The sequence below is a fragment of the Grammomys surdaster genome, unplaced genomic scaffold (genome assembly GCF_004785775.1).
Source record: "Grammomys surdaster isolate TR1022 unplaced genomic scaffold, NIH_TR_1.0 126187, whole genome shotgun sequence".
Classification (NCBI taxonomy): Eukaryota; Metazoa; Chordata; class Mammalia; order Rodentia; family Muridae; genus Grammomys; species Grammomys surdaster.
In genome coordinates, this window is record NW_021620993.1 from 7,024,972 (window position 1) to 7,051,742 (window position 26,771).

Sequence of the window (26,771 nt, forward strand, 5' to 3'; positions counted from 1 at the left end):
AAAAAAAAAAAAAAAAAAAAGTAGGATTAAGGGAGGTGTCGGTCTTGAATTATCAAACTTGTGACTTCTTAGGTTCCACTTAGTGGCGTTTTGCTGTAACTCAATTTAAATAACTATCCAGAAACAATCTAAAGCACTAATTAACTTATCCATCTGGTGAAGACAACTGTGTTTAGTAGAAGAAAAATCAGGGCTGCCTTCCTTTAGTTTTTGCATCCTGGTTCAGCCATTTTTCTAGGGCCTTAAAAAGGGGCGAAATGTTCAAGTCATGGGTTTTGACGTCAATGATGTAGAAATACAATTTGTGAGCCCTTTGAGGGGTTAATGTGCCCTTGAGAAAGTTGCTTAACCTCGCTGACTTCTTTAAAATGGGCTGCGGGTCTCCAAGTCAGCGCTTAGGGAAACAAAAAAAAAACTGTTAGGAACCACTGAAAATTCGTTTTCCCCTCATAACTGCAAAGAACAGGCGAAAGCACCATCACCAGGAGCCTCGTTTGACAGCTTCTCATATTTCTTACATAAAGCCCTCGCCTCTAGAGCCCCATCAATGAGATAAGAATAGAATAGATGCTCTGCTCCAAGGGATCCACCGCCTTCTTCTGGCCTTAGAGGGCGCCGGCATGCAGGTGATATGCACACACAGCGTGACTGAGCACAAAGTGGCTCACACCTTTCGGGCGCAGGAGCGGCGTACCCCATCGCACTGGCGGGCCTGCCCACACATTCTGCTGTGGCGGAGCCGGCGGCGGCGGCCAAGAGCAGTACGCAGAAGCTTCCGGGCCCAGCCTTCCACGTTCCTGATTGGTGCGGTGACGACAAGGGCGAGCGTCCGAGGGCGGAAGGGGGCGTGTCCGCCCAGGAAGAGGCGAGATGGCGGCTTCTGGGGTCCTCGGGTGTGTGCGCTCGCTACGTGGAGGTGTGGCGTGGCGGAGCAGGTATGGCCAGGCGGAAGGCTGCTGGGGCAGGGGTCAGCACAGACCAAGCCAGGCTCTGGGGAGAGAAGTCATTTCTCATCGCCAGCTTGCCGTGAGTAGGTCTGACAGGAAGGACACGGAGCCACCTTTCCCTTGGCTCTGGAGCAGGTGCTGCAAGCCACCACATGGACTGTGAAATGAGTTCGGGTGTGGCCTAAAGGCTCTCGCCGGTCCTCTCCAGCTCGGTGGAAGTGCACAGGGACAACCAAACCCGTATTATGCTGCTTGCTTTTCTCTATAGAGTGGAAGCAGAGTCGATCTTCTTTTCTCAGGTGTTTGCGTTCCTACCAGGATGCTGTAACTTGGAAGAGCACAGCACTGCAAAGCGACTTCCTCTTGGGGTTCTAAAGCTTTGAGGCAAAAGGATTAGATTTCTTTATCTGAAAAGTCTGTGATGGAATTGTGATTCTTATCTTGCTAAAACCCAAACGTCTGGGTTCCCTAAGTTCCTAGGCTGCTAGAAATGGGAGAGACATGAGGGAGGGATCTTGTAAGTCACTGTTCATTTGGTTTTTTGTTTTTGTTTTTTTGGTGGTTTTTTGTTTTTGTTTTTGTTTTTGTCTGTTCGATATAATTTCATTAGGTAACCCGGGCTGGCCTCGAAATCACAGTACTCTTCCTGTCTCAGCCTCCCAAGTGCTTCCCAAAGGCTGAGATTACAGGCATGAGCCAGCTGTTATTTTTTGTTTTTTTTTTTTGTTGTTGTTGTTTTTTGTAAGGGTAGGAGGGGAGAAGAGAGAACCAAAATAAGAGAGAAGAAACAATTTTCAAGTTGGCTGAGTCACTTAGTAGTCAGCCTACATACTTACTTCTTTTGGACAAAGACTACTTCTACCTTTTTTTTTTTTTAAGATTTATTTATTTTATGTATGTGAGTACACTGTAGCTAGCTGTCTTCAGACACACCAGAAGAGGGCATCGGATCCTATTACAGATGGTTGTGAGCCACTATGTGGTTGCTGGGAATTGAACTCAGGACCTCAGGAAGAGCAGACGGTACTCTTAACCACTGAGCCATCTCTCCAGCCCAACTTCTACCTTTTTACACTGTGTGTGTTACACACTTGCATATGTATGGTTACAGGTGTCCATAGGACAATCAAGAAGTTCCTGGAGGAATTACAGGTGGTTGTGAGCCACGTGACATGGGTGCTCGGGATCAAACTCTGGTGCTGAGCCATCTCTACACCACCAACACTGCTCAATTAAAATGTTTGTGTGTGTGTGAATGTTTTGCCAGCATGTGTGTCTGTGTACCCATGTGTGTGCCTGGTACCCATGGAGGCCAGAAGAAAAAACATTTAGTCCCTAGAACTGTAATTACAGATGGTTGTGAGCTGCCATTGGTTGCTAGGAATTGAACCCAGGTCCTCTGGAAGAGGAGCTAGTGCTCTTTAATTGCTGAGCCATTTGTCCAGCTCCTGAAGAATTTTAAATGATGGTAAAAAGGGTGTGCCTCACTCACCATTAAAAAATGGAAAGCAAGCCGGGTGGTGGCGCACATGGAAAGCAAGCCGGGTGGTGGTGCACGCCTTTAATCCCAGAACTTGGGAGGCAGTGGCAGGCGGATTTCTGAGTTCAAGGCCAGCCTGGTCTACAGATACATACATGTATATATATATATATAGATATATATATATCTATCTGTACATGTATATATATATATATAGATATATATATATCTATCTGTACCACATGCACACACACATTGTGCCCACAGAAGCCATTGGAGTTACTCAGTATGAGCCACAATGTGGATGCTGGTAGTCAAACCTCAGTGTTCTGGAAGAGCAGCCAGTGTTCTTAACCACTGGGCCATCCTTCCAGTCCTGAAGTTTTGCAATTGAGTGATGTATAGTATTAGAGAGTATAGTATCTTGGGTTATAATTTAGTGTCATGCATGTTTTCTAAATATGTTTGATGAGAGTGGGTAGGGAGATAACTCCTGGGGAAAGCACTGGCTGGCCCTAGTCTGTCCTTAGAACTCAATGTAGAAAGCTAAATTAAGTGGTCGTCACCTCTAATCACAGTACACCTATATCGAGATAGGAAGTGGGGACTGGTGTACTCTGGGAGCTCAGGGCTAGAGCAACAAGACTGTGAGCAAGAACCAACTCCCCAGAGTGGTCCCCTCTCTCTCTTCAAGACCATCTTTGGCTACATTAGTTAGTCACAGGCTAACTTGGGTTTTATAAGACTGTGTCTCAAGCACTATCACCACCAAACTGCTAAAAAGTATAGGGATGGCTGGAGTGTTTAATAAAGATAGAGATTAGCAGTTATGAACCAATCTTATGCTAGGTTCGTATTCAGAAGGAGGTTAGGTTGGGGCTCTGAGAGCTGTGGGTTTTATACAAGCACTCCAGGTTGTGGATTCAGGCAGGTCTAGACAGTAGTACCTAGAGAGTGGTGCCTTATGAAGGAATTCCAATTAGAAATACTTACGCAACCCTTACCACTTTGACACAGGGCCAGAAAGGGAAGGGTGGAGACATGAAGACTGTCTGGCTGAGGGCAGCAGATAGCGCTCAGCTGGTAAAACGTAAGCGTAAGGACCTGCATTGTTTTCCCAGAATGTCTGTAAAAAAGGTTTCATGGTGTGAACCTGTGATTCCAGTGATGGAGTAGAGACAGGTGGATTCCCGGAGCTTACTGGCCAGCCATTCTAGTTTAACTGGTGACCTTTAAGCCAGTGATGGACCCTGTCTCAAAAAACAAGATGCATGCCTTTAATCTCAACACTGAGGAGGCAGAAGCAGGTGGATCTCTATGAATTCAAGACCAGCCTGGTCTACATAGTGAATGTCAGCCAGCCAGAGATATATACTCAGACCCCATATCAAAACAAAACAACAACAACAAAACAAAACATAACAAATCCAACAAGTTTTTGGATGGTTCATGGGGAATGACCCCCCAAAGTTGACCTCTGACCTCCTATTCACATGCATAAACATTACCCACATACATTATTTAATTTACTGATTAATTAATTTGCAATTGGCCTAATACTTAAGGAACTTCACAGTTTAATAAACAAGTTTAATAAATAAATAAAAAATACTTTGCTAAATATTTAAATATCAAGTACAGTGTTGGATAAAGCTTTTCAGGAGACCTACCAGCTCAGCTTTAGAACTCTCTTAGCTTTTGAAAGTAGGAGGGAGCCGGGCGGTGGTGGCGCACGCCTTTAACCCCAGCACTTGGGAGGCAGAGGCAGGCGGATCTCCGAGTTCAAGAGTTCAAGGCTAGCCTGATCTACAGAGTGAGTTCCAGGACAGCCAGGGCTACACAGAGAAACCCTGTCTTTAAAAAACAAAACAAAAAAAAAGAAAAAGAAAGAAAGGAGGGAGAAATGAGGACTGTAGTTAAAATGTTAGCACTCGTGGTGCTACTAAAATATGTTATAGGGCTAGAGAGGTTGCCCAGGGGTTAAGAGCTGCTGCTGCTCTTCTAGGGGATCAGGGCTACATCCACAGCACCTTCATGGCAACTCACAACCATCTGTAACTCCAGTTCCAGGAATTCTGAAACCTTCTTCTGGCCTCCATAGGCACTGTAAGCACATGGTATACAGATATATGTGAAGGCAAAGCGTGTGTGCACACACACACCCATGAGATCCTGGCAATTTTCTATAAAAATTAAACATGTACAAATACTTGTCTCTGTATTGCTCTCCTGGGCTGTCTGTGAACTTTTGTCAAAATAAAACTAAAAAAAAAAAAAAGATTTTTTGTTGAACTGAAGAGATTGTTCAGCTCTTCAGCCATTAAGAGCACTTATTATTCTCACACATGTATGGTGGCTCATGACCATCTGTAACTCTAGTTCTAAGGGATCTGATGCCCTCTTCTGTCCTCTTTGGGTACTGCACACATGTGGTACACAGACATGTGGACAAAACAATATTAAAAACATTTTACAACTGGAAACAGGGTGGACATTGGTAATTGAAGATGATATGCTATGAATCCTAGTGTATGCTAATTGAATGTGTTCTTTTTTGAAAAAGTCTTGGGTTACAGAGTTGCCCCACTGGTTGAGAACACTGTTGGGCCAGGTTGTGGTGTGCAAACCTTTAATCTTGGCATTCAGGAAGCAGAGCCGGGTAGATCTCTGAGTTCCAGGCCAGTCTTGTCTGTAGAGCAAGTTCCAGGTTAGCCAGAGCTACACAGAGAAATCAAAGAAACAAAACAAACAAACAAACAAAGAATGAGAATGTTGACTGCTCTTGCTCACATGACAGCTCACTCACTAGCTATAATTCCAGTTCTAAGGAATCCAGTGCCCATTTCTGAGCTTCTCAGGAACCATCCATGCAAGTAGTACATGCATATACATGCAGCCAAAACACTCATACATTAAATAAGTCTTAAAAGATTTTTTTAAATGTACACTGACATTTTACCTGCATTCGTGTCTTTAGATCCCCTGGAACTGGAATTACAGACAGTTATGTGCTGGATATGGATTCTGGGAATTGTACCCAGATCCTTTGGAAGAGCAACCAGGGCTCTCAACCTCTGAGCTATGGATCTCTCCATCCCTAAAAATGTTTTTAATACCATTACTTTTTGTAGTAGCTATATGTAGGCAGGTGGTAGGCCCTGGACCAGGGGTTTTGCTAATGAGGTTGGTTCTGATCTTACAGCTAAAAAAACTGAGGCTTAGAATTTAGAATTTTCCTGAGGCTGTACAGGATTTGAGCCAAAACCAAGTGCTTCATCTCATTTTAGTTTTACTTTTATGAAAGGATCTCATTGTATTCTCCAAGCTGGCCCTTCTGCCTCAGCCTTCCAGATGCTGATTCTGAGTGTGTGTCAGCACACTTTGCTTTAGTATCGAGCATGAAATGTATGTACCTTTGGTTCTCTCTGTAGAAGAGACACCTGATTGAGCTTATCTGTTCTTCTCTCTAGGCCTTATTTTTTTTTCTTTCTGAAAACATTAATGTTTATCGTATTTTGCCTGCATGTATGTCTGTGTACCCCATGCCTGGTTTCCATGGAGGCCAGAAGAGGACATTGAATCCCTTGAAGCTGGGTGACATGGGTGTTTTGAACTGCCATGTGGATACTGGGAATCAAACCTAGGTCCATTATCTGTATTCAGCACTTTAGAAAGGCACACTCTACTTTCAAAACACTTCCTAGATGGGCGGTGGTTGCATGCACCTTTAATCTCAGCACTGGAGAAACAGAAGCAGGAGCGGATCTGTGAGTTTGAGGCTAGCCTGTTCTACAGAGTAAGTTCCACGACACCCAGGGCTACACAGAGAAACCCTGTCTTGAAAAACAAAACAAAACAAAACAAAACAAAATACTTCCTAGTCTGGCCACTTCTTGTTATCTGTCATTCTGCAAACAACCCACACCATGAATGTCCATAGTACCAATCTTCTTGTCTGATGAATCCAGGGCCACAGCCCAGTGATGACTCCACCCACAGTGAACTGGCCCCTCCTACATCAAACACTAATTAAGAAAATGCCCTACAAGCTTGGCTGCAGCCTGATCTTATAGAAACATTTTTTCTTTTTCTCTTTCTTTCTCTTTCTTTGTTTCTTTGTTTCTTTCTTTCTGTCTTTTGAGACAGTTTCTCTATATAGCCCTGGCTGGCCTGGAACTGGCTTTGGAGACAAGGCTGACCTGGAACTCACAGAGATCTGCCTGTCTCTGCCTCCCAAGTGCTGGGATTAAAGGCATGTACCACCATTCCCTGGCTGGAGGCATTTTCTTAATTGAAGCTCCCTTCTCCCAGATGATTCTAGCTTGTGTCGACATAAAAATAGCCAGCACAACTGACCCCTTGTCAACTTGACATACGAGTACCTCACTGCCAAGCCACAACCCTTGTCTATTACCATGATCACACATTAAAACATTTACCATATAAAACATTTTACAAACTTAAAAAGTCCTATAGTCTACAAACTCAAACACTTTAAAGTTCAATCTCTTGCTGGACCATAGTGACTCACACTTTAATCATAGCAGTCCGGCAGAGGCAGGCAGTCTCTGAGTTCAAGGCTGGCATGGTCTACAGAGTGAGTTCTAGGACAGGCAGTGCTACACAGAGAAACCTTATCTTGAAGAACCAAATCAGACAAATAATTAAGTCTCTCAACTGTAGGCTTCTGTAAAATCAAAAATAAGTAAGTTAAATACTTTCTTACTTCAAGAAGGAAGAATCAGGGCATAGTCACAATTGGAACAAAGCAAAACCACACTCCAACAGTGCAAATGCCTCAATGTCCAATGTCTGGTGTCCATTCATGATCTTCTGGATGACTCCAAGGGTCCTGGGTCACTTCTCCAGCTCCGCCTTCTGTAGCACACACAACTTGTCTTCTAGACCCCGACTGGTCATTCTATGGTACTGGCATCTCACCAGTGGCCTCTACGGGGCTATTTTCTGAGACTCTAGCCTTGCCTCAGTACCAAGCCTCCATGTCCCTTTCATGCCTTCAAAACCAGTACCACCTGGGTGACTGTTACACTACCAAGTTCAACTGCCAGCAGGAGGTACAGGCTGCTTCTGAAACGTAGGTTCTGTGGGCTCACTCCAAGGAAACACCACCAGAGAATTTCATCTCAATGATTGATGCTGGTCTCTTCTCAATCACCACTGACGTCTTAGCTCTAGCTCACCAGCAATAACTGCCCCAATAATGTAATGGTTTTGTTTCTCTGGTGCCAGTCTCTTGTTAATCATGGCTGAATCTTTATCCCCAGCTAACCAGAATGACCAGATCTTAATTCAAAACAGTAAACAGCCCTGACAGAAGCTTCAGATTTCTCTTTGAAACTTCACAAGCCAGCCCTCCATCTACATTGCCCTCAATACTCTTCCAGGCTCCACCGGAACAGCCCACTGAGCTCTCAACACTTACTCAGTGGCTTTTTTTTTTTTTTAAAGCCCAAAGTTCCAAAAGTCCTTCCACAATCCTCCTAAAAACATGGTCATGTTATCACAGCAATACCCCACTATGCTGATACCAACTTGTCTTAGTCAGGACTTCTGTTGCTGTGCTGGAATGTATAGTGGAAAGGGTTTATTCCACTTAGGTGTCTATATAACAGTTCATCATCAGAAGCAGTGAGGGCAGGAACTGTTTCACAGAGGCCATGGAGGATGCTGCTTACTGGCTAGCTCAGCCTGCTTTCTCCAGCCCAAGGGTGACCCCACCCATAGTGGGTTGGGCCCTCTCACATCAGTCACTAACTAAGAAAATGCTGTAGGTACTAGAGATACCTAGACAGTGAAGAACAGTGGCTGTTCTTTCAGAAGACCCAGGGTCAATTCCCAGCACCCACACGACACCTTGATACCATCTGTAACTCCAGTTCTAGGGTATCAATGCCCTCTTCTTGACTCTGAGAACACCAGGCATAGACAAACATGCAGGCAGAACATCCACACATATAACAAAAATAAATCTTAAAAGAGCTGGGCAAGGTAGCATATACTTTTAATAACAGCACTTTGGAGGCAGAGGCAGGCGGATCATTCAGTTTGAGGCCAGCCTAGTCAACAGTGTGAGTTTCTAGGACAACCATTGGTACATTAGAGATCCTGGTTTGTTTGTGTTTAACGTATTGTTGGGGGTGAGGTAATGGTTCTGCCAGACGAGTGTTTACTGCTTGTCTTAGTCACTGTTCTGTTGCTGTAAAGAGACCATGGTGAATGCAAGTCTTACAAAAGAAATCATTTACCTGGGAGCTTGCTTACAGTTTCAGAGTTAGTTTATTATTATAGCAGGAAGCAGGCGGGCTTGCCATACTAACATACTAACCCACAGGCAGCAGCTGGAGAGAGACATTGGAACAGTCATAGGCTTTTGAAACCTCCAAGCCCATGCCCAGTGACACACTTTCTTCAGAAAGTACACACCTGATCTTTGTAGACAGTTCATAAGCCTGCAAACATATGATGAACCAGTGGGGCCAGTCTCACTCCCAGTCTCACTCAGACCTCCACACTGCTCACACTTGTGGGTCCAGGTTTAGATTCTTAACACTCAAACCGTGTGCCCAAGCCTGGATCCCAGTGTAGAGGGGAGAGCAGGGACAAGATTGCTGGGGCTTGTTGGCTGCCAGACTAATGTCAGGCTTAGTGAGAGACCCTTTCTCTGAGGAACAAGGCAGAGTGACAGAGCAGGGCACCAACATGTGAGACACACACACACCCAGGGTGGGGTGGGGTTTGTACACATTAGGTGAAGGAGAGCACCTTTTCCTGCATGGTAAACTCAGGAGCATCTTCTGATTTTTCCTGTAAAGCTCTTTGAGGTGGGTCCCTTGTACTTGGTACACCTCACACTTGCTGCTAAAGAGGCCGTGAGTCCAGGTGGTGGCACACACCTTTAATCCTAGCACCCAGGAGGCAGAGGCAGTTGGATCTCTGTTTGAGTCCAGCCTGGCCTACAGAGAGTTCTAGAATACCCAGGGCTATACAGAGTAACCCTGTCTTGAAACCACACCACACCACACCACACCACACCACACCCAAAAAACACTGGGAGATGGAAGCTAGCAGGTGCCTAGGAAACAGGTTTGTTCCAGTTAAAGCTGTGCTACCCCAGGTCAGGACATCTAAAAGGACAAATTCAGTTTTAGATGAGAGTGGGGGGAGGGGAAGGAGGGGAGCTGGTTGAAAAGTCGAGACTTGAACTTCTCTGGAGGACCTTAGTGTTCTCAGTTGAACACTAAGTCATTTGTTACTGTTTGAAGGGAGCGATTCCAGGAAGAGAGTGGGTAGAAATCAGGAGTGAGATTCAGGGAGATGGGGGTCAACCATTTTTGAGGCTGCCAGGCCAAGAAAGAAACCTGGGGAGTACACAGTTTCTTCTGGAACATGATGGGTGCTGGCAATTTTGACTGGAGGTGATGTGATCTGAGCAAACCATGAAGACATGATTGACAGTGGAGGCAGCCCTTTAAAAGCTGTGATTGATGAAAGAGAGGAAAGGTGGGTGGAAGCCAGAGAGAGGCGTGGGGCACGGTATCTGTATAAACTGCAGGAATTACAGGATTTATGTCATGACAGAGAAGCTGGTAATAATGGGGCAGTCTGTGGGGGAAGGTGGGTGCACAAACAGGCCACCTCAGTGCTGTGTATCAGAAATGGTGAGTTGTGTCATTCACGCTGCCCAAAGCACTGAGTTGGAAGAAACACAGTAGAGGAGTGTGTAGACCCCTCTGTTATTGTTTTGTTGTTGTGTTTTGAGAGCCTTTTGCTATGTAGCCCAGTTTTCCAACATACTTTGCCCTTTAGTCAGTTGTAACAGTCATTGTTCTGATTCCACTTGAAAAACAGGGCTTTAGGCTTACTGTTTTATAGTCAGAGCAGTGGTTCTAAGGGGCCAGTGCTAAATTTGTTAGTGGCTCTCCCACAGGCCAAGATACCCTGCTTCTCACAGGAGGAACTAGGCCCATCACATTAGCCCCATCAATACCATGGGTGTTTTTAAGTTTCATGAGGAAAAAAATCAAAACACTGAAATCTGATAGTTTGTAGGACTTAACTATCTATAAGTTAAAGGTCATAAGTACATTTCTGTTTTCACAAAAAAATCAATTTAGATGTTAATAATAATGAAAGTTACATTTTTATATCATAAAGTTCTCCAAGGAAGAAAGAAACATTTACTGATAAGGATATAGTTTCTTTATCTAGAGTTCCAATCAATATTTTGAAAACTGAAGCTGGATATGATGGCGCATGCCTTTAGTCCCATGGTCCAGGAAACAGCCCAGAGGACCTCTGCAAAGTCAAAATTAGTCTAGCCTAAATAGTGAGTTCTAGGGCAACCAGAGCTACATACTGAGACCCTCCCTGCCTCCAAAAAATAAAAAAAGGGTGCACACCTGCATGTGCATCACATGGGGAGGCCAGAAACACACGTGTCGGAAACTAAGGTGTTATCTAAGTCGAAATCCAGAGAATTGAAAGTTTGATTTTTGATGAATGGAAATCCAGTTGCTAAGTAGAAATTACTATAATCTGCTTGTCAGTGTAGCAGTTATCAGCATTGAGATACATTGATTTCCACTAGGCTGTGGCACTTCCTAGGTCATGCCATTCAGAGAGAGTTGGTAAATGTTTCTTTATATCTGTTTTACTGCAGCTTGTAGGGCAAAGTAGCCACAAAAGGCAGTTGAAAACATTGTATACTTGAGCCTACATGGTAATGCACAAACATAATCCCTCTAAGGCACAAAGAGGGAACAATGAAGGTCAGTCTGAACTACACGTGAGATCTTGTCTCAAAACAACGGGGGATTGGGGTGGAGTGGGGGGTAGGAGGCAGAGAAGGGAAGGAGGGAGAGAGAGAGAGGAAGCATTCTAAACCGGAAAAGTCATCCGCAGTATGAATATTTAAAGCACTGACTTTTCAATTCCCAGTGGGTCAGGTTTATGGAGCAGGGCTCAGTGCATACAGATTTCTATGAGCTCTTTCTTCATGGTGCAGAAAGGCTAGGCTTGGAGACTTTGTTTCCCTGCTAATTATGATCCCAGTTAATGATGAAAAAACTTTTATTGTATACTAGTTTCAAACTTAGGAAAGTTATTAAAAACTAATGATGCTGGAGGATGACACCTTTAATGCCAGCATGCTGGAGGCAGAGGCAGGCAGATCTCTGAGTTCAAGGCTAGCCTGGTCTACAGAGCTAGTTCTAGGACAGCCAGGGAGGGATACACAGAGAAACCCTATCTCGAATAAAACCAAAACTAGAAAATCCCAGATACCCTTACTCAGATTCTGCAAACTCCATGTTTGTATTCTCTTTTCCTGTGTTGACCCAGCCCTATGTCTGCAGGATAGAGCCTGGAAGACTCTGTGATGTTAACTATTTCAGCTTCTCTTATGAGGACGTTCTTCTCATTAACTGTGGTGCAGTGGTTAAAGCCATGAAGCTCACATTGATAGCAATACTGTAGGATCTCCAAACTGTATTAATGTTGCCAAGCGGGGCTTGGTGACCCACCCTTGTGATCCCTGCACTCAGGAAATGGAGGCAGAACAAAGAATTAAGATTAGCCTGAGTTATATAGTAAACTTAAGGTCAGAACCTTGGCGGCAAGATAAGTTGCCAGTAGGGCTCAGTAGTTAAGAGTGTATACTTGCTGTTTGTGGAGATGACCCAAGTTCAGTTCCCAGCACCCCTCCTTTTTGGGCCACTGACAACCGTCTGACGGGGTCTACAGGCACGTGCACATAGCACATACAGACACATACACAGAGTTTAAACATAATTTAAAAGCATTTTCCTACATAATATTTTTAATTATTTTGGGAATATCATACAGTGAATTCTGATCATACTTGTTTCCCATTCCTCCTGGGTCTTCCCTCTCACCCATGTGCCCTCCAACACCCCCCCCCCAAAAAAAAGCCCACCAAGGCTAGTTTGTGTTGCCCATATACTCACTGGAGCATAGTCAGACTCCTAGTGGCTAGCCCTTTGAAGAACAGTGAGACCTATCCCATACCACACCACACCAAAACCATCAGCTGTGAAGAGCATTTTTATTGCACTTAAAAACATTTTTTAAGTTGCCAACTGGTTCAATTTAAACTAACTTATTTACTTTTGTAATGTGCCAGAGGCTTTTCATTTGTGAGCTTTTACCAGGAAGTACATTTTATTGGATCATCCCCAGTGCATTTCTACAGCAGACAGACAGTGTGCCTTTCTGAGTGACGCTAAGGATCAAATGTCAGAATAGTCAACATTTTCTTCAAGAGAAAATAAGTGTGTCCAATAGGCCAGTTGTGTTTCTGAATAGAATGAAAGTTTGAAATTCTAATGATCCATTTTTCTTGGTTGTAGCCCCTGTTACTATGAATATACTGCCACACGCCATTTTCTGGGAACCTTACAGAAACTGCCTCTTCAAGCCTGTAACACAGGTAAGGAGCAATCAAAGGTCTTGCTGGCCCTCCGTTAGTTCCCTCAACTGGAAGTTGGAAAAAGATAGGGTTGTTAGAATTAAAACCTGTTGAAGCACATGTGTGTGGTCATGGGGCCTGGTGTGTAGCTGTCGGCAGCCATGCCATTGTCTTCATAGTATTCTGTGTGTGACTGCCATCCACATATTTTACATATTTGTTTCTAGCTCTTTCTGTCACAGACAGTCTTAGCAATACCTTGGCCATTTCCAGGACAACTGTGTAGATTTAGAATTCCTGGGTCAGAAACTCTGTGTGAGCTGGTCCTGGTGGTGCATGCCTCTTATAATGCCAGCCCTCAGAAGGCTGAAGACGGGAGATAATAGGTTTGAAGACAGCTTGAGCTATAGAGTGAGGCTCTATAAACAGTTGATGTACTTTAATATTTAGGCCAAATTGCTCTCTAGAGAGATTGTTCAGTTGAGAGCCATGAGTAGAAAGTGCTATGGAGTGCCACCTCCCTCAGCACTGTGGAGTAAGAACTGGTGGCCTGGGAAGAATGTGATGTTTTCATTACCCACATATATGATTTGTATATCATACCTGATGCTATTTCTGATGGCCCATCTTATCCCTGAGAATAAAATGAGCTGTTTGATGAGAATGGAAAGCCTACTACAAACATGGACACTAATGGGAACACTGTGGCTGTTACTCATTAATAACTTGATGCTGGATCCAGCAGGGAGAGCCTAAGCAGTGCTCCTGAAGTCTTCATTTTGTTCTGCAGAGACACAGCCTCTGTACTCAAAAGGTTACTACCCATGGGGGAAGTAACCATCTCTGCTTACCAACATACTTTGAAAACTTAAGAGAGACATTGAAGAGATCCTCAATGGTTAAGAGCATGTACTCCCTTGAAGAGGACCTGGGTTCTGTTCCCAGTTCCCACGTTGGGAAGCTTACAATTGATACAGCCTACAGGTCTTTATGATGTTGGTTTTCCCTGCCAGTTAAAGAATTAAGGAAGACTTTTGAACAAAACAGGTAGCAGCAGAGAATGCTCAAGCGCCATAGACAGAATCAACAGTTGACGAAAGGGATTCACCAGGGTAAGGAGACACATGCTTGCAGGCTCATGTGTGCAGCAGAACCACAGAGGAAAAGACATCGGTAGAGCAAAGTCTCTGCTCAAGGACTGGGCTTTTTAAGGCTCTGGAAAGTTTTCTGCTCTTAGCTGCTTCAACTGACAAAAGATTGACAGTGAAGAAGCAGCAGTCATGGTACCTTGGGAGGATTGATCTAAGGGGGTCATGGTAAAACAACCAGTGGCAAAGATAGAGCACCAGACAGCCATTTGGTGATGGAGTGTATCTTTGGAGTTGTTGTATGAGTGAGGTAGCACTTGTAACTTGTAACATTAAAAGTGACACTTTGGAAGAACCACAATTCCTACTGAGCATAGTTAGAAAAATAGCTGGGGCAGTTTTGCCCTTAGGAATAGAACAGGCAAGAACGCCATCCAGAGACTCCTCAGCAGACTTTGTCATAGGTGTCAGCGATATTGATGATTTTTCTGTCACCATCTTCTACCATAAGATGTACACTGTGGAGGAAGCCATTTGTCTGGTGTAAGAGCTCAAGGAACCTTTCTTCAGCCATTGGCTTTCTTCTACTACAACCTCATAGGGACACGAACAGACAAGGTTAATGGAGAGTTCCTTAACATCATAGTTAGCATAAGTTTGTTTAATAAGGTGAGGCATAATTGTGTAGCTAAGATCTTTGTATCAGAATCTTTTTTTCCAGAAGCCTGCAGAAGACATATAGCATTACCTTACCAGCAAGCAATGCCTCTGCCCCTATGCCAGCTGTAATGTCCTGTGGAGATGGATAACATGGGTCAAACCCAAGCGAAGTCTAGGTTCCATTTGTTGAGGTCACAACCAGATGTCAGCATCTAAGTGACATTTTAAAATACCTTTTTGTAGGGTTCTCCAGTAATGTCCCAGGGACATGGTTTTAACATCCTTTTGTTTTGTTTTGTTTTTGTTTGTTTTTTGTTTTTTGAGACATGGTCTCTCTTTGTATCCCTGGCAGTCCTGGAACTTGATCCATAGACCAGGTTGTTCTCAAACCTGAGGGATCCACCTGTCTCTCTGTCCTGATTGCTGGCATTAAAGGTGTGCACCACCATACACAGCCCATTTTGATACCTTGAATAATTCCCCAAACCTGTGAGTTTGACAACAGGGTATCTGGCAGGGAACATGGTTGGTTAGGATACAGGGCATCGTATTACAGCTGTGAAAAGTACCCTTCTAGAAACAGATAAGGCCATCAAGGGAGCAAATCACTAATGAGAAATTAATGTCCAAATAACATCTCATTGTTGAGCATAGTGTCTGAGCTGAGGACTGTTAAAGAAACATGAACATTTTAAACCTGGCTATACCTTCCTGTGGATGTTGAAGACTATGTAGGTAGCCAAAATTAATTTTCATATTTTTCTCTCTTTTTTTTTTTTTAATTTGGTCAAGGTCAGTTGAAGATCTGGTCCTCAAGGGTTACTTGGTCTTGGGAGGAGCCTCTGTCTCCTCTAGTCTTTGTTTTGACAGTTAATGCCTCTGTTAGGCTAAGTCAAAGGCCTGGCTTGACCATTGCTTCATTTGGGAGTATAGAGGATTTTTTTTTCCTTCTTTTGTAGACTGGACACTTACTATAGTTTACTCCTTCCACAGTTATAGTACAGGACATTTTGAGAGATGCTTTGTAGTTCCCTGGGACTTAGTTGACCTTGGAGGATGAGGGGGAAAGCATTCTTTTTAATCCCACTAACCATGTCAGTTTATGCCTTCAAATATGGTTGTTGAACACTCAGAAGCTCAGTTGCATCCACCAGAGATTTTTAGTGTTTAGGTAAAGCCTGAGTGGAAATTAAGCACTGTAGAATAAACTTTGATTAGACACAAATCAAAGTGGGTTCAGCCTGTAATATTTAGCAAGGTCTAGATGATCCTGAAAGTAAAAGAAAATTTGGACAGAGAAAATTTTAGGGGAATTTCTCTCTTATTTACAGAGCAGCTCTAATTGAAGGATGACATCATAATTAAGAGCTGCCCAGGAGAGCCACTTCTGATTTTTCATAGAAGATATTTAGACCATGCACTGGTTGAGAAAGAGACTAAAGCTTTCTCCTAAGTGCCTGAGGGACTTTAACTTGCTACAATCAGACAGGAGGCAAGGCAGTGGGGAATTGGAAGTAATCTTGGAAGAGTCTGTTCCCATCTTTAAAGTGAAAATAAGATTGAGAGAGATGGATGGATGGATGGAGGTTCACCTAGTCCTCCTTGAGTCTCTCAGCCCAACATCCAGAAAGGGCATATGTAGCCAATCCAAGGATGGTCAGTGTGACCTAAACACACCAGGCTGGTTCCCAGTGTGGGGCTGAGTTGCATTTACCCAGGCCTGTAGTTCTGTCTCTGCCACTGTTAAGTATACCCTGGCTGTGATTGTTGGATGTATTTTAGTTTCCTTCCAATCCCATCCATAGGACAGACACTAGTTCCCTAAAGACACATCCTTATCTGTAGGGCAGATCAAGGTTAAGATGACATGAATTCTGAGAGATGGACCTTTTTGTTTTTTATTTCCTTTCCTGGGATCTAAATAATGGTCATTTTTTTGTGCTGTAAGATAAAGTAACCTCTAGCTCCTGCAAAGGGTAATAGGACCCCAGTGAATCTGGAATATTAGTTAAAACAATTTAAAAGGGGATCAATTGTTGTGTCTTAGGGGCTACCTGATCTTGTGCCCATTTTTTTCTTTTGAACTATAAAATTTTATTATTATTATTATTCCAAATAGGAAGCAAGCATGATAAACACTTGTGATTTTTTTTTAAAGAATACTGTCTAAATATAAGTAAGCACAACACCCCCAGACAGAGTTATTAAATTAACAGGCTGGTAAGCCAAGGACAGGTAAGATTCTGTACAGAGCCCTACCAACCTAAGACAGAAGTGCATTGCTTTTGATAATGCATATTCTATTACAGGTAAAGGAGGCATTCTTGTCAGAATGACTAAGACAGGCTCTGTCTTGTTAATGAAATAAAAAAGGGGGAGAGGCAGAGAGCCTTTGGGGCTGCTTGGCAAGAATCTGACATGGGCCAAGGACAAGGAAATAGGCTGCTTGGCAGGAATATGACATTGGCCAAGGACAAGGAAGTAGGCTTCAGGCAGGAATCTGACATTAGGCTAGAACAAAGAAGTAATTTTTGGCAGGAATCTAAATCTTAGGCAGGAACAAAGAAGTAATTTCAGACAGGAATCTAAATTTTAGGATAAACAAGGAAGTAGGCTTCAGACATGAAAATGACTTTGGGCTAGGACAGGGAAGTAGGCTCAGATATTTTGGTCATCTTGATAAGCCCTTAGTGTTCACGGAATTTTGTTTTATTGCCTTGCTTGTTCTTTGACTATTTGTGTTTATTGTCTTGCTTGTTCCTTGACTATTTGCATCTATTGCATTACTAGTCCATCAACCTAGGAGTGACTGTAATACATGCATGTAATTAAAATGGTATAAAAGCAAAAAGGAGGAAGGGGATAGGACGAGGGATTCTGTGGAGGGGAACTGTGGAAAGGGGATGACATCTGAAATGTAAATAAATAAACTATCCAAGAAAAAAATAAATAAGCACAACAAAACCTCCAAATAGGACCACTCCTTGGGTAGAAAAAAAGTTTATTGGGAAACAGACTGCCAGACTGTCTTACCAGGGTGGAGAACAGCAGCCTACCCTGGGGAAAGCAAGAGCCTTCACAGGGTTCTTGAAGGCTTATGGTCAGACCTCTCTCCCTCTTGGGAGATTTCTTTCCTTGTCTTGACTAGAATAGGTTGCCTGAGGTGAGCCTGGCAGAAGGGGATTTGTTCCTGATGCAATCAGACCAGTTTATGGGTAGGAGATATCCTTTTGAAGTGGATAGCTGATTAGGGAGGAATGAGGAAACTGCACTTATCTGATGAACAAAGTTCCCAAGGCACTGAGTTTCTGAGAAATGTTAGGGTTACGTTTCTGTTTCCTCATGACCCCAACTAAGCTTGGGTAGCCATTGTAGTAGGGTATTGGCAGCTCTGCCACTGTCTTGGGGGCCTGATTTGTGACCCACAATTAAAATAGGAGGACACTTCTTATAATTCATCATATGTAAATTGGGCTTAAATCCCTGTACTCTAAAGAATAGAAAACATAGCCGGGCAGTGGTGGTGTTCGCCTTTAATCCCAGTACTTGGGAGGCAGAGGCAGGTGATTTCTGAGTTTGAGGCCAGCCTGGTCTACAGAGTGAGTTCCAGGACAGCCCAGGGCTACACAGAGAAACCCTGTCATGAAAAACCAAAAAAAAAAAAAAAATTAAAAAAATTTAAAAAAAAGAAAGGAAGGAAGGAAGGAAGGAAGGAAGGAAGGAAGGAAGGAAGGAAGGGAGGAAGAAAATAAATAGTAAACATAGCAGAACAAAAAATTGTAAAAGAACTCAGATCATATTAGATTGTTTCTTTTTGTTAACCTCTGTTAATCGTAATTGAAAGACTCAATACCTACTGAAATAGCCTCTTTAGTCTGGAGGGCTCAGTAGGAACAGGAAACTTTATGGGTACTGCCATATTTGGTTATGCGATGTGGTTATATTAACCAAGGTGACAGTGAAGTCACATGGCATTGGCCTTCTTTATAACATTAGCAATGATAGCTGCTGACCACATGGTTGCTTCCATCTTAATGAAGCCATCAGCCAAGACAACGACAAGCTACACGGTTGTTTTTCATTCAAGGTTAGCCCAACTCCCTCATAAGGTGAGCCCCTCTCCCTTCAGGCACAAGACCCTGTGGGATCCACACATCTCATGGATTAAATGAGGACTTTTATGCCCTTTTCTTTAAACAGACCCTTTGGTTAGTTAGCATGGTTGTAGGAGGAAGCAGTACCATGGCCTCAGCAAAATAAAGAAGTGGGGAAGAAATTCTGCTGTCTGTGTTCAGGGAGCAGAGGAGCCCTGATCAGTGTGAGGGCTTGAATAGCTTTTTTTTCCCCCTCTAAAAAGAGGGAGAGAAGAAACTTAGATATCCAGTTTGTTAAAACAGTAGTTAGCCTATCTCAATCTCAAAGGTGGCAGAGGAGACAAGATAGGAGATTCAGGTGCTTTGAAAAAATGAAAAGGTTTGTCTGTCTCCACATAGTAACTATTTCCCTAAAAATATCCTTCCTTCAGGCACCAGAGGCAGCGATCAGAGTGAGGCACCATTGCTGTGCAGCCAGATTAGGTTAGTAGTGTAGTTTTAGTGCCTGTTCACAGGTTTCTTGTTACCAGTTTAATTGGTTTCCTAGGGTACATACTCTCTTCCTTGTAAGAAAGAAAATAAAATGGCCAGTCCTGTTCCAGGACAAGGGAAGGCTTGCCAGGTGCTTAGTGCACACACCTTATTCTCTCAGGGTTCAGCCTGATTTCTGATGAGTTGGTGTTCCTCAGAAGAAATCCTGGATGAGCCCCCAAAGTGATAGTCTGGAGAAATCTCCAACACTGCAGACAGAATCAGCAGTTGAATGGAGTTCATTGTGGGGGTGAGGAGGTGAGACACACGCGTGCAGCAGACACAGAAAACGATGCTCTGCAAAGCAGAGATTGAACTTGAAAAGCCAAAAACATCTAGTCTCTTTTCAAGGGATCAGTTATTTTAGGTCTCTGAAGAGTTTTTCTTCCCCAATTTAAGGTTGGTCAATTTGAAAAAAGATGATTGGTTGGCCCAGAGCTGCTCTGTCTAGAGCTGACCATGAATGTGTTGTAGGGAGACAAAATGCCTACAAGGCCTTTGTTTTAAGCTGCCAGGTTTTTGTCTCAAGTCAGAGGCTGTCCATTTTGGAAGGATGCCACTTTTATTACCAAGCCATGGCCCTTCTCCCTATCAGTCTGCCTACCCAGGAACCTAACTTCTGGTCATCCAACCCACCTGTTACTCCAGCACCAGGGGATCTGACATCTTCTGCACTTGGTTGTCACCTGCGCTCACATGGACACACATGTATAATTACAAAATAAAAAAGAGAAAGAGAAGTCAAGAGGAAAACCTGTCAATGAAGCTGGGTGTGGTGGTGTTAATGCAGTGCTTAGGAGACTGAGGCAGGAGCACTGCTGGAGCTGGAGCCCAGTCTGGGAGGAAGAGTAAGACTCTGCCTTTAAAACAAAAAGGTAGCAGGAAACATCGAGCACTGTGCTGCAGGTCTCGGCTGCAGACTGGGTGTCATCACCAATCAGTTCAGAAAGAGCAAAGTGAAGAGGGAAGAGGGGATCTTTTTCTTCTTAGGGGAGCCCACCAAGGATGACCACTCAGACACAGTTTATAGCCAGTTGAAAGTCCTTATTCCAGCTGGCTGGGACTACGCTCAGATATTTGGGATCCAAGTATAGGGTAAGGAATTTTAAAGGCAAAAAAAAAAAAAAAAAAAATACCCTCATATCCTGGTAGCTCATGCAGCAGCTGCAGGGGGAGGTTTGGGTCAAGGAAGCAGTTTAACAGAAGGTAAAATAACAGAGAGGGTCCTGCACAAGCAGGCAGTTTAACAGAAGCGTAAGTTGGCGGGGGCATCTGACCTCAGTTTCCTAGAATAGAGTCGGGTAATTTTCTGTGGGATTCTCTATCCAGGCAGTTAAACCTAAAATAGTCTCAGCAAGAATCCAGGATGGATGCAGTGTCTTGCACTGTCACACTCTGACAAGTCTTTCTTGATCAGAATTCTGTCTTTTTGGTTTTTAAGTTAGTATTGTTAGGTTCCTGAAACAGCTTAAATAGATAGGAAGCTGGGGCTGGAGAGATGGCTCAATGGTTCAGAGCACTAACTGTTCTCCTGGAGGACAATTCCCTGCTCCCACAACAATTCACAACTGTCTGTAACTCCAGTATCTGATACCCTCACACAGACACACATGCACGCAAAATCCCAGTGCACATAGACTAAACATAAATAAATTGAGAGTGGAGGGGGGCAGAAACAGACTGAGCCTGACCTTTGAGGACTGTTTATTGAAACACACATCGAAGGGCAGCATCAGTCCTGAGTGGGTGGTGGAGGAGACTGCCAGAGAAAAAGATGGTTGTGGCCCTTTACAGAGATGGAAATTATTGCAGCAGGTCGCTCATGTTTCCTTGGAGTTCCTCATTCCCAAAGTTGCCATCCAAGGCAAGACAGGCTGCCCCAGCAGATAACCTGTCCAGTAGCAGGATCATGAAGAGTGATTAGACATCGGGCAAGATTTACGACACCCATATTTGCTTATTAGAAAAAGAGCCATAATGTCAGTGACCTGGCTTGGTATTAAAGGCTCTTGCCACCAAATGTGATAACCTGTTTGATCCTAGGATCTACTCGGTGCCTATACAACACATTGATGCCTATGCATACATACACAGGTTAAATAAATACAGTTTTAAAAGAACCAGTGGGGCTGGAGAGATGGCTCAGTGGTTAAGAGCACTGACTGCACTTCCAGAGGTTCTGAGTTCAAATCCCAGCAACCACATGGTGGCTCACAACCATCTGTAATGAGATCTGATGCCCTCTTCTGGTGTGTCTGAAGACAGCTACAGTGTACTCATATATAATAAATAAATAAATCTTTAAAAAAAAAAAAGAACCAGTGGGTTGAATGTGAATGTAGCTCTGTGGTGTAAATTGTGGCTCCATGGTACAGCTCCTGTCAAGCATGAGCAAGACCCCAGGCAAGACTCTAGGTTCAATCCCAGAACCTCAGAGGGGAGTCAATGATGAAAGAATGTGCTGGTTGTGTTGACAACACACAGAGACCCAGCCTTTGAATGCCACAGGCAGGAGCATCACGCCAGTCTTAGTTACACAATCAGTTTGAGGCTAGCCTGGGATCTGTGAGACTCTGTCTCAAAACAAAACCGACCACTGAAATGAGGCACTGTGGGCCTCCCCCAGTCAAGTCGTGGCACAGATCTACTCTGCTGTTCATGTCTCAGCTCTTGAGGGTTCTTGGTGTGCTTTGGTTTCTTCAGTGTATATATTTAAGGCATATTGCATGGTAGGTTTGTTTTGTTTTTTGTTTTTTTGTTTTTGAGATAGAATCTTGCTGTGTAGCCCAGGTTGGCCTTGAACACTATCCCCCCACTTCCTCCACCCTCCTGAGTGCTGGGATTATAGGAGTGTACCACCAGGTCAGCCAATAGAATGGATATAATCCAGCAAATTACTGAAATTATCACCTCATGTAGCTCCTTTTCTCATTGTTATTGCTGAGAGTACTCACATCTACTCTCTTTCGGCAAGTTATTAATATCTAATATTGTTAACAATAATCCTCATACTGTATTTTAGGCCTTCTTACTTACCGTCCTTCAGAACTACAACTGTGTGTCCTTGGCTTTCCTGTCCCAACTCTTAACTCTTACTACCTTTAAAAACAGTTACATTGTGGTGCTGGAGCTCAAACCCTTACATGTGCTAAGCACATGCTCTAGCACTGGGCTATTGACATTTTAGAATGTCAATGCCTAGCCTAACTTGTAAAGGCCAGAATTGTAAATCACCTCATGTAACTTCCAAGAGAAGAGCCAGGGTGAGAACTGGTGTCTATGTAGCATGTCGGTAGACAGCTGAGGCTACCTTGATTAGTTTCTAAATCTCTTTGAGAGTTTATCTCTCTCACCCTCTCTCCTTCATTTATTTATGATTCTGGCTTGTTTTTGTTTTTGATGTTGTGAGACAGAATCTAACTATGTAACTCTGCTTGGTGTAGACCTCACTCTGTAGACCAGGCTGGCCTTGAATTCAGAGATCTACCTGCCTCTGCCTTCCAAGTGCTGAGATTAAAGATGGGAGCTACCACAACTGACTGTCCGTGATTTTTTTCTTAATGGTGCCAGGGATGGGTCATAGGGCTTGTAGATCCTAGGTGAGTTCTCTCATTGCCGAGCTAGATCAGTAGGCTGATTTTGACTTCTTATTTTGAGATAGGGTCTCCCTGAGCTACCCAGGCTGGCCTCAGGAGTAGCTGGGATCATGTGCCTATATAATGAAGCCCAGTATAGTTCAGAGTTTTTGTTTTCAGTCCATGACTGGTTCCATAGCCAAGATGCCTGTCCTCTACTGAGTGACATGACTTGGAGAAGGGTCTTGGGAGTTGTACTTCAGTTCTCTCCAGTCCGGTCACCTTCACTGAGGACTTCTTTCTGGCTCTCTGGTGGTACTGGGATTGTATGACTCATTTTTATTTCTGTCTCTTATCCTCAGAATTTCCTTTTTTTTTAAATTCTTTCTGTTACAGGTGTCAGAAAATTTCATACTGCTCCTGTCCGGTCCTTGTTCCTGCTACGCCCTGTGCCCATCCTGTTGGCAACAGGTGGAGGGTATGCGGGGTACCGACAATATGAGAAGTACAGGGATCGGAAACTTGAGAAGCTGGGGTTGGAGATTCCGCCCAAACTTGCTAGTCACTGGGAGGTAGGACTGAAGTGCTCTTATCTCAGACAGCTGGTACTTTCTAAATGAAATTGTTTGAACAAATCGCATTTGCTTTCTTGGGTCTCCTGTCTCTGGTGGATTTTGGATGGAATCACACCTTTGTTATGCTATAAAGCTTGTCTTCTGTTCAAAGACCTGGCCCTGGTTCCCCCCTGCACTCAGAGCAGAAAGTGCTTGCAGTTGGAGTCATTTCTCGCATTGTATTGCCGTCAGCCATCTTGGCTATTGTTCTGGGGCTAAAAGGGGCAACATGTTGGCTTTTGAAATAAGGATTCTTTCTCACCAGGAACCAGACTGTTATAATCAAATTGCTTTATTAGGAATCAGAATGCTCCACACGGGATTGTCACATGGAGGGATGAGGCAGCCATGGTGTTCCTGAACAGTATATCTTACATAATGGAACACCTCTTCCACCTCTGCTTCTTATGGCCCAGATGTCAATAGACATTCAGGACTTACTAAAATTTGATATAAAGATGTAATTTAGGGCCAGGAACATGGTTCATCAAGTAAGAGTGTCTGAGGTACAAGCACGAGGATCTGAGAATGAGCATGAAGTATAAGCTGGATATGGTTATGTGTACTTGTAACTTCTCCACTGTGGGAGGGGCAGACACAAGAGCATGGCTGGGGCTTGCTGCCTTTAACCCAGGTTCAGTGAGACACTCTGTTTCAAGGGAACAGGGTAGAGAGTGGTAGAGCTGGACACCCGACATCTGCCTCTAGCTTCTGTTCCAATACCAGCACATACACGTCATGCACTACACTCATACGTATTTACAAAATGCCCCACAAGATTGTCTTTTCTTCATCCATAATTTAACAAAAGAAAGACCTGATTCATCAAATGGCCTGTGATTGGTCCCAGTACTGGGCAGAAGAGGGTGAGAACTGAAGTTTTCTGGTGTTTGGATTTTCTAAGAACTCCCTCCATACTGTTTGTCTATCTCAGCTGAGTCCAGTGTAAGACAGTGGCAGTTCCTCAGCTTGCTGATGGCAAGTCACACATACCAACTGTATGAACTTGGAAGTGTCATTGTCTCCCTGGTCCTCTCTATCTTTAATTACGAAGTGGCAAGTTGGGTGGGAAAACCACTGATGCTCCTCTATGGCCCAACACCTCTGTCTCGGATGTTGTTGCCATTGCTGCGTGAGGAGCTCCCTTCTAGGAGAGTCTCTAGTATTGTGGGTTTTGACCAATTTCCTCCAATAGAATCCAGTGTTAAGGATTTTTCTGTGTATCCTCCCTCCTCCTGTTCCTTCTTTCCTTTCCCTGTTTCCGTGTATTCTTCCCTCTTCCCTTCCCTTCCTCTCCTCTCTCTCCCCTCCATTTCTCTATGGCACTGAAGATTGAACCTAGGGTGTCAGGCAGGCTACATGCATGCTTTACCACTAAGCTGTAGTCTAGGCCTTTTTAATTTTACTTTGAGTCAGAGTCTCACTAATTTGCTTAGGTTGGCCTCAAACTTGTCATTTCTCTACCTCATTCTCTACATGATATTAAAAGGTATGCACCATCATTTTTACATGGTAGTTGTAAAGGATGGGGTTGGGGACCTTGAGGGTTCCAAGCCTAGACTTGCAAGACACTGATGTCGAATGGCTATGCAATAGGAGTTCTCAGACACCTGTAGGTAAAGAACTGTGGGAGTTCTAGGTAACCATCCCTTACCCGAGTAACATGGCTACAGAATTCTTGGGTTTTCAAGTAAGATGCCAGCATTTCATGTCATGTCATGTCATGTCATGTCATTTCATTAAGTAGTGTGTATTGGGTTGATACTAGACTATTTTGTGGTAGCAGCAAGGTGCGGAGAGACTTGAATTGGCAGCATCCCTTATCTTCAGTCCTTGCCTAAACTCATTGCACATGAAAGAGGTTTTCCCAGTTGTGACCATTCATTATTGTGGAACTTTGAAAATGCTGAATTCAGGGAGCTGGGGAGCTGGGTACTAGTGTTCACTATACAAGGATGAAGACCCGTGTACAAATCCCTAGCACCCACATAAAAAACATGCATGGCAGCATGTCCCTGTTACCTCAGTATTTAGTGACAGAGATAGGTATGTCCTAAGAGCTCAAGGTGATTTGAACTGTGGTTGCCTGGCTCAAGAAGTTTTAGAAAAAAAAATATTTTAGAATGTTGTCTAAAGATTTTGGTGAAGAATGCTTTTTGCCCTTGCCGAAGAGTCTGCCTGAAGATGAGGTGAAGAGATTTAGATTAACTGCACTGGCAAATGAAATCTCAAAACAGTCTACCGTAGACTCTGTCCTGTGGGGTTCACTCTTATGAATACTTTTTTTTTTTTTTTTTTTTTTTTTTGGTGAAATGGAGCAAGCTTAGAAAGGAAAAATACAAAATGTATGGTTCCTAGTTCAAGTATTAAAGGCGAGCCAGGAAATGGAATGGAGCTAAATCCTGTGTTCAAGGCCATTAAATGGGATTAACCATTTCATCATTAGTGATGACCTGGGGATGAGAGTCCACCGAGCTAAGATTCCATCTAGAGAAAAGAAATTAAAGAAAAGCTTAGGTCTAGGTTTGATGAAATTTCAGCACTCGGGAGATAGAGGCATGCAGATCTCTGAGTTCCAAGTGAGTCTTCAGAGCAAGTTCTAGAACAGCCAACCTTAGGCCGTGAAGAAAATCATCGAAAACAAAAAGCTGGTGAACATATAGTTGAGCAAGGGGGACATATTCTAGCCCCAGCAAGCAGTAGAACTTGGTACCTTCAGCCCACATGGTTCTGACTTCAGAGTCAAGAATAGAAGAAAGGGGTTATAGAATTCCCTCCTTGACTAAGGAAAGTCGCCAGATGTGTCAGGGGTGTCCCTCCATGGAGGCCCAGAGAGGCCATTGTGTGAAACTGTGAAGGTGAAGCCTGGATTTCAATGGAAACCCCAAGAGGTTCAAGAACTATGGGATATCTGCCAAAGAAAGCTACTAACAGGAAGTGGAATCAGCCCAATGGGGAATGTGGTGGTTTGAAAAGCATGGCTCCCATAGACTGGCATTTGAAGATTCTAATGATCCTGGCACAGAATCTTAAATCAAAATATTAAATGTTCCTGAGAGAGCCTTTGCTTCATTCTAGTGTTACAGAGTTTGAGACCACTGAAGACTACAGACAATACAGATTATTACTAGCCAAATAACTGTTAGCAGGATGGCATCTCTAGCTAATGTCTAGTCAGACATATGCTGTACTGAAGCAGGCGGAGGGAAGGCTTTTTACGCTAACACCACAATTACTTCACTGCTGCAGAATTTACAGCTCCTGAGGATCTGCCTCATTCCCCGTGCCCACAGTGACAAGTGAGTGTACAGAAGCCAGAACACGTGATAAACCAC

The 26,771-nt window shown here is 43.7% G+C and overlaps 1 protein-coding gene across 2 annotated transcripts in view; it reads left to right on the forward strand.

The window, feature by feature from the left end:
• The first annotated feature begins 862 nt into the window (after positions 1–862).
• Pisd (phosphatidylserine decarboxylase) overlaps positions 863–26,771 on the forward strand; it is a 50,715-nt gene continuing 24,806 nt past the window's right edge. The window contains exons 1-3 of one of the 2 annotated variants that reach the window (XM_028758134.1): positions 863–935; positions 12,816–12,895; positions 23,219–23,394. In XM_028758134.1, the coding sequence (XP_028613967.1) occupies positions 871–935; positions 12,816–12,895; positions 23,219–23,394 (321 nt within the window). In that variant the 5' untranslated portion in view covers positions 863–870. Of the gene's footprint in view, positions 936–12,815; positions 12,896–23,218; positions 23,395–26,771 lie in introns of those variants that run through there. The other variant, XM_028758137.1, reaches the window with a different exon arrangement.